Genomic DNA, 11,341 nt, shown 5'->3' with positions numbered 1-11,341 from the left:
TTTTTAGCTGTGGTTGGTCACGGTTTTATATTTTATTTTAACTTATAAGAAATTGACACCTCAATAATTGTGAAAAAAATATTGTAAAATTTATTGTGTCAATACAACAATATATATAAAAGGAATAAAAAAAAAAAAACGGAAGACTGAAAAAAAAAAAAAAAAAGTGCCTCACCAAAGCACTGTTGCCACTACAGTACTTGCACAGTCCAAACACTCTGAGTGTATAATGCCGAAACACTGTAGTGGCATTCACGCTTTTATAATATAAAGAAGATATATATGGGGGAATTTATCCGTGGGCTTCATCAGGGATCACTATGAATATCTGTTATTTAATCATCAACGTCGTTTTGGTCCACTATTTGCCAACCCAAAAAAAAACAATATCATTAGGCATGCCTAGCAAGTCATAGTTTCATACAGAAACAAATAATAAGAACAAAAAAAAAAAGGAACACGTACCTCATGTCTCATATTTTAAAAACCCACTAACAAAGACTTTAACTATTGATAATATGCTTGTCCATCAAGAATTTTGAGATTGCCTTTATCATGATACTTGTCAAATTTGATTATTTAATTGATTATTGATAATATGGAATAATATGCTTGTCCATCAAGAAATTTAAGGTTGCCTTTATCATGATACTTGTCAAATTTGATTATTTAATTGATTATTGACAATATGCTTGTCCATCAAGAAATTTAAGATTGTCTTTATAATGATATTTGTCAAATTTGATTATTTAATTGATTTCTAAAAGGGTGGTATATACTGTTTTTTTTTTTGATGTATCCTCCCTTCACATAGGAGTGAACTCCACACTCATGTGAGAGGGGGATATATACCATGGAAACAACATATATTTTCTCCTATATATATCATAGTCCCCTACTTCCAAAAGCAATATATTCTTGATATAGATAAGCCAAATCAAGCAAAAATTCAAGGAAACCCAAAAGGCCATGACTAAATTCGAGGTGGTACTCATTGCAACTCCTGGGTTTGGAAACTTTGTTCCCATTGTTGAGTTTGCTCAACGCCTAATCAATCATGACCCTCGATTTTCTGCAACAATCTTGATCATCACTATGCCCGGTCGACCCCTTCTCGACACGTACATCCAATCATGCGTGGCCACGTCGGCCACCAAAATCAAATTTGTCCACCTCCCTACTGTGGACCTTCCCTCACCCGATCAATCCCAAATTTTCGTAGCCCATTTTTCGTCACTTGTTAAAAAACAAAAACCCAATCTAAGACAAGCAATCACAAACCTCATGGGAACCGAGTTGGACTCAGACTCAGAGTCCAACTCAGTTCCACAACTTGCTGGGTTATTCGTCGACATGTTTTGCACTTCGATCATTGATGTTGCTAAAGAGCTTGACATTCCTTGCTACCTTTACTTTGCCTCTCCAGCTTCGTTTCTCAGCTTCATGCTTCATCTTCCTATCCTTGACACCCAACTCACCACCACTGAGTTAGCCGAGTTGGATACTGAGTTGGTCATCCCTGGTTTTGTTAACCCTGTTCCTCCAAGAGTGTTGCCTCCAGTAGCGTTGAAGAGAGATGGGTTCTCTTGCTTTTTGTACCATGGACGTAGGTACTTTGAAACAAAGGGCATTATTATAAACACACTTCAAGAGCTTGAGCCTCATACACTCAACTATTTCTCCACAAGTCAAATGCCACGAGTTTATCCTATTGGGCCTGTTCTTGACCTTGCTGGCCCGGCCCAGTGGCACCCAGACCAAGCCCATCACCAAAATATTCTGAACTGGCTTGACGACCAACCTCTATCATCAGTGGTGTTCTTATGCTTTGGTAGCAATTGGAGCTTTGATGTGCAGCAAGTGAGAGAAATAGCCCATGGACTTGAACGGGCGGGGGTTCGATTCTTATGGTCATTACGTGAGAAACCAAAAACCCAATTAAATCTTCCAAATGATTACACGAGTCTTGAGGAGGTTTTGCCAAATGGATTCTTGGAACGAACAGTTGGGATTGGTTTGGTGTGTGGATGGGTCTCGCAAGTGTCAATCTTAGCCCACAAAGCAATCGGAGGATTCGTGTCACATTGTGGTTGGAACTCAATTTTGGAGAGCTTGTGGCACGCTGTACCAATTGCCACATGGCCAATTTATGCTGAGCAACAAATGAATGCGTTTATGATGGTTAAGGAATTGGGCAAGGTTGTTAAACCCGGACCGGACCGTACGGTCCGACCGTAAAACCCGGGAACCGTTCATATTCACGGTCCGTTTAAGGTAAGGAACCGTTCTATGCGAAAAAAGCATGAACCCGCCTGAACCGCGGTCCGACCGTCCGGTTCTGTGAACCGTGAGCGGTTCAAACGGGTTGAACGGGTGCAGTACTTCTGCCTTAAAACGACGTCGTTTCAGCCCTTTTTTTTTTTTTTTCCTTCCTAGTTCCTATACGGCGTCGTTCAACAGTTATTATTTTTTAACCCTCTCTGGCTCTCTCCAGTCTCCAGAACACTCCGAAACCCTCACATTGAGATCGCACGAAACCTCACTTCTCTCATTCACCCTCTCGTCTCTGCCTCTATCCCTTGTCGCCGCCGTTCCTCCCTTGCTCCACCGCCGTTCCACCATAAATCCTGCCGCCGTTCTTCCCTTGCTCCACCGCCGTTCCACCCTTCTTTTGGCTCAGCCCAGATCGCCCTAAATCTAAAATCCTAAATCTAAAATCCTACCGCCGTTCCACCGTCGTTCTTGCTTAGCCTAGATTGCCGTCGTTCCACCTTTGTTCGATCACTCTCTCGCCGTCGCAGTTCAGCCCAGATCGCAGCTCATCTCTGCCTCTCTCCCTCGTCGCCGTCGCAGCTCACTCTGTGTCTCGTCGCCGTCGCCGTCGCCGTCGTTTGGTACTTTATTACCCCTAATCTGTTTTTTCTTTGTTAATTTTTGGAAGTTGATTGTTGATGATTTGGGTCAATTGAAAATGTGGATGATGATTGTTGATTTTTTTTTGCTGAAAGCATTGTTGATTTGGAAGATATGGTTTATTTTGAACATCAAACTTGACCCACAAACGTCTCTCACCAATTCTCACTTCCTCTCCTCTCCTAATAGTGCGACGGTGTCCTCTACGGCATTGAAAGAGAAATTTGTTTATAGCTATTGATGTGCAATATGATGCATGTAAGTGTGTGCTCACTGCTCACTTAGGGAATCATATATGAAACATGCATAACTTAGGAAATAATCATGAAGTGGGGGCTGATTCACTTGTGATTAGAATATGGGAACAGCTAAGCTAATGCTAATGCTAATGCTGTTTCTAGGAAAATTTTGGAGTTGGGTATTGTTAAAGAGTTTGGAGAACTTAGTCTATCAAAGGATTTTGATGCTGGGTTTTGAGTTGAATGTATTTGTGGGTAGTTCTTTTATAAGATTATATATGCAGCAGTGGTTGCAACAATAATGCATGATGTGTGTTTGATAAAATGCCTCGAAAAGATTATATGATGTGGAATATTTTGCTAAATGGTTTACTTATTGTAGTAATTCTCTAGAACTTATATGTGGACTAAGTTAATGGGTTTATATCCCACATTTGGTTGATCAGGGAATTTGAGAGCTAGAGAGAGACTTAAAGTTTGGATTCTCATTTCATTTTATTTTGTGCTTGGTACAACAATTTGGCTTAGTTTATGATTCTCTCTATATTAGCACCTATAGATCAATTTGTGATTCTTTGACTCTATGACTTGGTGTATGTTTGTTTGTTAATTTGACTTTGTGTATGAAGTTGTGATTCTTTGACTATTTGTATTTCAAAAATTGATGGGTCTATGCGTGTTTGATTGGTTGTTTAGTTTTTTAGATTAAAATGGAAACAGAGACCGGGTCTACTCCATCACATGAAGCTGATTCCAATGTAATGGAGTCTAGCTCTAGAGTAAGGGAAAAGGTTGATCCGGCTTGGGAACATTTTAGCCTTGGGTCGGATGAGAAGGGACGAAATACTTTCACATGTATGTATTGTAGGCAAACATATAAAGGTGGGGGTATTAATAGGATGAAAAAACACCTTGCGGGGATAAAAGGTGATATTGGATCATGTAAAAAGGTTTCTCATGATGTGAGATACCAAATGTTGGAATATGTGAAGGAGTTTGAGTTGAAGAAAAAAGTTGAAAAACAACGTCAAGCAGAAATGTTTAGTGTGCCTTCCACAAATAGTGATATACAAGAAGATGAAGATGTTCAAGAGGTGTATAGTAGTGGGTTGCCTAAAAAACTTGTTTTAGGTAAAAGAAAGGGTACAAATCCGGGGGATAATTATTTTGCTCCAAGAACTACTCCAGGAGCTCAACCTGGTCTTAAAAGTGTGTTTCAAAGTAAAGAAAGGGTGAGGCAAGCTGATATGGCTATTGCAAGGTTCTTGTATGACAATTGCATACCTTTTAATGTAGTCAATTCAGTGTACTACCAAAAGATGATTGATGCTGTAGCTGCTGCTGGTCCTGGCTACAAAGCTCCATCTTATCATGCTGTACGGGTCCCTTTGTTGAGGGATCAAAAGAAAGAGGTACAGTTGTTGGTTGAGTCACAACGTAGGCATTGGGCAGAAGTTGGATGTACACTTATGGCTGATGGTTGGACGGATACTAGACATAGGTCATTGATTAATTTCCTTGTCTATTGTCCTAGGGGAATGGTATTTGTAAAATCAGTTGATGCCTCTGATATTGTGAAGAGTACTAGAAACTTATATAAATTGTTTGATGAAGTAGTTACATGGGTTGGTCCAAAAAACATAGTTCACATGGTTACCGACAATGCTTCCAATTATGTATCTGCTGGTAAATTGTTGTGTGAAAAGTATAAGACCATTAGTTGGTCTCCTTGCGCAGCACATTGCCTGAATCTTGTGTTGCAGGATATGGGAGAAATGCCTCATGTGGAGAGACTTAAAAAACGTGCATCCAAAGTTACAGTTTTTATTTATAATCATGTAGCTTTGATTGCTTGGTTGAGGAAGAGACCTGGTTGGACAGATATTGTACGTGTAGGAGCAACAAGATTTGCTACTACTTTTCTTTCATTTGGAAGTCTTCATGTGCATAAGCATGACTTGCAAGCCTTAGTGACTAGCAAGTTTTTTGTGGACAATAGATTGGCAAGAGAGTCAAAGGCAAAAGAAGTAGTTTCTATCATTTTAGATAATACTTTTTGGGATGATATTAATGTTCTTGTCAAGATTTCATCGCCGCTCATTCGTTTGTTACGGATTGTTGATTCTGATCAAAGGCCTGCAATAGGATATGTGTATGAGGGCATGCATAGAGCACGGTTGGGAATCAAGAAGATCTTCCGAATGAAGAAGCACTTGTACAAGCCATACACTTCAATTATAAAAATTCGTTGGGACAAACATTTGCGTAAAGATCTTCATGCTGCTGCATATTGGTTAAATCCTGCTTTTCAGTATGATGAGGAGAATTTTTGCCGGAAACCAGCAGTACATATGGCTGTTTTGGACTATATTGGGACAAAATATGATGGTGACAAAGAGAAGGTTATTAAGGAAACCCAATATTTTCGAGACCGCATTGGGAGCTTTGATAGAGAGCTTGCATTGTCAACAAGCACAACCACTCATCCAGGTGAAGTAATCAGTTTACTTTAATACCATATGTTTACTAAAGGATATAGTGTGCATTCAAGTAATTAGTGTTGCATTCAAGTAATGTAGTTGGGAATTTAATTACTTTAATACTATATGTTGAGAATCTAGTCTTGGACTATATGTTTATGTTAATTAATATTAGATTATGTTGTGTTATGAAAATTAGATGAATGGTGGAAGTTGTGGGGTGCTGATGCTCCAAACTTGCAAAAATTGGCAATTAGAATCCTTAGCCAAACTTCCGCTTCTTCTGGATGTGAGCGTTGTTGGAGTTTATTTGACCAAATACACTCTAAGAGAAGAAATAGATTGGAGCATCAAAGGCTCAATGATCTTGTGTTTGTTCATCATAACTTGCGATTGAAACATAGGTAACTAAATGCTATATCTTATCATTATATTAATTTTTAAAAAGTCATTTATATAATGTAATTGTTAGTTACTAATTATGTTCAAATTCCAATAATGAGCATGACATTTTATGATGCAGGCTTTACAACAAAAAGTTTAATTTTGACCCCATTGATTATGCAAGTATCGACAAAACCGATTTTTGGGTATTTGTGGAAGAGGAGGACCCATATCTTAATTATGAAGAGTTGGAGAATGCAATTTATGAAGAGGGTGCATATCCAGCAAGTGAAGGGCCTTCTTCTAATATGGAAGGTTAGTTTATATGCAAAAAAATATAATAACTTATATTGATTTTTCTTTTATTTTTTTAAGTTTGTGCAAACATTATTATGATTTTTCTTTTTATTTTGTTCAACCTTGTGTATAGAATCTGTAGATGATAGCAGTGAGGTTGAAGGAATTGATTTGGGAACATTTGGACAACCTGTTGGCCCTCCTCCTGGATTTCCAGGGAATGATGATGAGCATGATGATTTGGACATTGATGATTTATGATTTATGATAATTATGTTTGAACTTTGAAGTTATGTTTTGTGTTTTAGAGATAATTTCTATGTCTCTTTGTAAGAAGGTTGGAAAACATTTCTATGTATTCTGTTTGTGTACTGTAACATTTTAGAGATAATTTCTATGTATTTTATATTTTGTATTATGTTTGTGTACTATAACTTGGAAAACATTATTATGAGAAACAAGGTTGTACACAATGTGTGGTTGTATTATGTGAATTTTTCTGGGTTCATGGGGGCTGTTTTGGGTGATTGGTTGTGAAAATTCTGGGTTCATGAGGGGCTGTTTTGGGTGATATATTCAGTGGGTTTTGCTGGGATTTTGGTTGTGAATTTTTCTGGGTTCAAGGGGGCTGTTTTGGGTGATTGGTTGTGAAAATTCTGGGTTCATGGGGGCTGTTTTGGGTGATATATTCAGTGGGTTTTGCTGGGATTTTGGTTGTGAATTTTTCTGGGTTCAAGGGGGCTGTTTTGGGTGATTGGTTGTGAAAATTCTGGGTTCATGGGGCCTGTTTTGGGTGATATATTCAGTAGTAGTAGCTGCTCTTGTGAAGACCTTTTTTTTTTTTTTTTTGGTTATTAAGAAAGTTGCTGTCTTTTTCATCTTTTAGAATTCTTTGAATTGGAATTGAGGTGGGTTTTCAATTGTGAGGTGATCTTGACTTTATTTGATTAGAAATTTGATGGGTTTCTTAATTGGTTACTTTTTTTTTTGTTCCAGTAGATTTGTAAGTGAAACTTTATTGGGATTATTGATTGTATATGTGTGGTGTGCGTGTATTTGGGGTGGGTTTAAGTTTGCAAGACTTGATATAGGATTATGTTAATCAGATAGATCAGCTATTTTGTTTTTATGGATTTTTCATAGAATTTTGATCTTACATTTGTTTTATAAGATGGTATGTGTTTATTAGGCTTGAAATTTGAGATTGGATCAGCCCAATCAAATTAATTTTCTCTTGGTTTGGGAAATATATTTTTTAAAATTTTGTATTGGTTTTGTTTATTTGAAATGGTGTTAGTCATCATGGCTAAATTTGGAATTTGGGATTAGGCTAATGTCAAATCAAATGATTGCCTTTTGTTTTCTGAGAACTTTGCTGAGAAATATTCATTTTTGAAATGGAGTCATGTTTAGTCAGTTGAAATTGGTTTATGTTTATGAGACATGAATTTTGGGATTGGTTTTCATTAATCAAATATTGCAATTACCTATTAAAATTTCAGTTGAAGGTTGTGATCTGGGTTTTGTTTCTTTTTGTTGATCCCGTTCAGTTATAGGTTATTTTATCAGTGCTGAACAAAGCAACGGGGCTGTGGGTTGGTTTCTTGGTTGTTAAAATTGCAGGGCATACAACTGAAATATAGGGGAATGTGAACATTTTCATTTTCTAAATGAATTAGACTATTCTAGTTAATTTTTTTTATTTATTTATTAATTTAATGTTTTTATATATATTTAAAATAATTATTAAATTAATTATGACGTCATCCCCGTTCGACCCCGGTTCGACCTCGGTTCGACCTTAAAACCCTTGAACCTCTCTCTTTTACGGTTCAATGAACGGTCCGGGTCTGAAAACCTTGGAATTGGGTTTAGCTGTGGAAATTAGATTAGATTACAAGATGGGAAGTGGAATTGTGTTGGCAGAGGAGGTAGAAGAAGGGATAAAGAGTCTAATGGTTGGTGATACTGAGGTTAGGAAAAAGGTGAAAGAGATGAGCCAAAAAGCCAAGATGGCTGTTAGGGAAAATGGATCATCATGTACGTCACTAGGAACTCTGATTGATGAATTAGCAAACGGAGTGTAAAGATACAGAGATGGACCACTTTATATTTTAATGCAATAATGCTAGTGAAATAAATTGAGTTTGGACACTTTATATTTTAATGCAATAATGCTAGTGAAATAAATTGAGTTGCAATTATTTTTTGCCAGTGAGTTGCAAATATTGTTGATGCCAGTTGCATACTAGTATATTCCAAGGGACTATATATGTGTGTGTGTTTAATGTAAGCGTATTTTGTGACTTCATAAATTATTGACGAAGAATTTGCATTATAATCAAATAAAATGTTTTATCAGGTTAGAAATTATAGGAGAAGAAGATAATGACAAATATATATATATATATATATATATATATATTTACTCAATACAATATCCATCTTCTTTCTCAAAAAAGTAGTGTTTATGGCAAATTGATAAGTACCTAATTTTTTTTATCAATTAAGATTTTTTATCAACTTTTAAATTATAACAATTTGGATTGTAATCAAATTAAAATTTTTATTGATTTAGAAATTATAGGAGAAGAAGATAAGTATAAAAAAAATTATATCTATTTTAAAAACAAATCTCAAAAAATTTTTACAATTTGATGAAGTCATTTGACGCAATCACGACTTCTAAGCTTAAATTTTATTATATTAGCACATGATGATATATAGATAAGAGAAAATTTTTATTCCTATCTTTTTATTTCTCCTTCATGTATTCCTTCTTTGAACGAAATCTCCTCTACCAACGAACTTGCCGGCCGCCCTTATTGAATATTATTGATACTTTATTCAATCGGTTTCCACTTTCTACACCAATAATAGAATATGACAACGAGGAAGAGGAAGAAAATTAGAGCCCGTTTGGTATATGTGTTTAAAAATTGAAAATTATTGTTTGAAAATATTTGTGAAAATACGTGTGTGTAAAAAAATGTATTGAAATGCGTGAAATGCTGTTTAAAAACTGAAAATGATTGTTTAAAACTACAAACCAAACACCCCCTAAGGCACTCTCTTTCACTCTCTCACATCTTTTTCATTATATATATGGAGAAAGTTCTCTCGGTGGGCTTCATCAGGGATCACTATGAATATCTATTATTTAATCATCAACGTCATTTTGGTCCACTATTTGCCAACCCAAAAAAACAATATCATTTGGCATGCCTGATAAGTCATAGTTTCGTACAGAACCAAATAATAAGGAAAAAGTACCTCATGTCTCATATTTTAAAAGCCCACTGACAAAGACTTTAATTATTGATAATATGCTAGTCGGCCAAGAAATTCGAGATTGTCTTTAACGTGATTCTTGTCAGATTTGGTTACCTAATCGATTTCTGAAGCACAAGGTTTTAAAACCGGATTCTTCATTGAATCGTAAAAAAGGAAGGTTTAAAAGTCTTGAGATTCAACTGGAATTGAGCTGAAATTAAATAATCGTGACATTATAATATAAAAATATTAAATTAATTAAAATAATCTAATTTAATATAAATATCTATATTTCAAATATATATTTTTATATCATAACTTTTACAAGACAAATAAGAAATATTAAATCCTAAGCAAATTTAAATATAATATCTATTTATTTATATATTGATTAGTTAAACTTGTAATAATAATAATAATAATAATAATTATTATTATTATTATTATTATTATATAAGAATTAGAAAGACACTCAAATAAAATAAATAAAATTATTTAAATTATATAATAATTTTAAATTGAAATAATTATTATATACTGTGGGGCCCAAATGATTTATGGGCCAGACCCATCTACCCGGGGAGAACCCAAAGGCCCAAGCCGAGGAGGGCTACGGCCCAAACTCGACAAAATATCCTTTAGATACCGCCGAGGGCAGTTCAGTCCTCGGCAGACCCAAGGTACCCCCAGAAAGAAGGGTAAAAACAGTATAGGACTGAAACTTGGAAGAAAGATCTGAAATATCAAGGGAAAGCTGTCCTTACTGCCATTCAATGCTCTGAACCTGACAGAGCCGCATTCTTTGGCTTTTACAACCACCCCCAACGACTTTGAGTGCAGGCTGATGGGACAAATATCAACCTTGGAAATATTGACCCTATACGTGGACGAAGGACAGTGAACACAAGGGAATATAAAAGGAAAAATCAGTAACCTAAAGAGAGGCTGGGAAAAATGGTCAAAAATCAGAACCTCCCAGCCCACCTCCAGGAGAAAGACTCCGTGGGTGAAGATAACTTAGACACGCGCGAATACCACGAAAAACCCACCGCTTGTCGACCAAGGCCCAGCCTTTCAAACCCATGTTCTACAAATGATATTGTTAGGGCCTTTTTACGTGCGAACCCGACACCGTTACGGTCCGCCACGAATCGTGTCCTTACATATACTTAACTGTAATTATTAATTAAAATTAGAGCAATAATAGTAACATAATATTTTATATAAATTTTGCCACAATTTATCATGTGACGAGATGTGAGTGGTAGAGATATAAATCCATAATTTTTTTTTCATTACTCACTTTGTCATGTGTCAAATTATAGAAAAAAATTATGTAAAATATTGTGATACTACATTACTATCAGAGAAATAATATATCTACAATATTTTTATAACATTTTTACAATAAATCTTAAGAGACAGGTTATTACTAGTTGTTATTATTAAAGTAAAAATATAATCTTAATGTTAGGTTCAAATTTGAACTAATAACAACTAATTACTTATAATTTATTATAAAATCTTAAAAATACTTAAAATATTTAATGCATGCATGTTACGTCAGGTTGGCAGCTGAAAAAAATATCTAAATCTAATGGCTGAAAATGTTTTGCTTTTATTAAAAAATTAAAACCCATCATCATTTCCAAGTTAGCCACGTGAGGTACAGGTCCTTAGGAATTCAGAAGCAATAAAAAAAAGTAACAGAAGTCTAGAAAGAGAGAGAAACACATACTCAGTGAAAAAGAGTAA

At 35.6% G+C, this 11,341-nt stretch overlaps 2 protein-coding genes across 2 annotated transcripts; both read left to right on the top strand.

The window, feature by feature from the left end:
- The first annotated feature begins 898 nt into the window (after positions 1-898).
- LOC115966404 (UDP-glycosyltransferase 43-like) lies at positions 899-2,238 on the top strand. Its single transcript, XM_031085645.1, has one exon. The coding sequence runs from the start codon at positions 970-972 to the stop codon at positions 2,236-2,238; it is 1,269 nt and encodes a 422-aa protein (XP_030941505.1). The 5' UTR covers positions 899-969.
- A 1,624-nt stretch (positions 2,239-3,862) lies between these two features.
- On the top strand, positions 3,863-6,574 carry LOC115966403. The gene is made up of 4 exons (XM_031085644.1): positions 3,863-5,642; positions 5,832-6,036; positions 6,156-6,331; positions 6,447-6,574. The coding sequence occupies exons 1-4, from the start codon at positions 3,863-3,865 to the stop codon at positions 6,572-6,574; spliced, it is 2,289 nt and encodes a 762-aa protein (XP_030941504.1).
- Positions 6,575-11,341: the final 4,767 nt, after the last annotated feature.

The sequence above is a fragment of the Quercus lobata genome, chromosome 11, assembly GCF_001633185.2.
Source record: "Quercus lobata isolate SW786 chromosome 11, ValleyOak3.0 Primary Assembly, whole genome shotgun sequence".
Taxonomy (NCBI): domain Eukaryota; kingdom Viridiplantae; phylum Streptophyta; class Magnoliopsida; order Fagales; family Fagaceae; genus Quercus; species Quercus lobata.
This window is presented reverse-complemented; position numbering and strand designations above follow the sequence as displayed.

What these genes read in the sequence shown, in the direction of transcription:
- LOC115966404 (XM_031085645.1), top strand. Translation starts at nt 970, where the DNA reads ATGACTAAATTCGAGGTGGTACTCATTGCAACTCCTGGGTTTGGAAAC.
- LOC115966403 (XM_031085644.1), top strand. Translation starts at nt 3,863, where the DNA reads ATGGAAACAGAGACCGGGTCTACTCCATCACATGAAGCTGATTCCAAT. An exon ending in AAGCACAACCACTCATCCAG is followed by an intron (nt 5,643 to 5,831) that starts GTGAAGTAATCA and finishes TATGAAAATTAG; the next exon opens with ATGAATGGTGGAAGTTGTGG. An exon ending in GCCTTCTTCTAATATGGAAG is followed by an intron (nt 6,332 to 6,446) that starts GTTAGTTTATAT and finishes CCTTGTGTATAG; the next exon opens with AATCTGTAGATGATAGCAGT.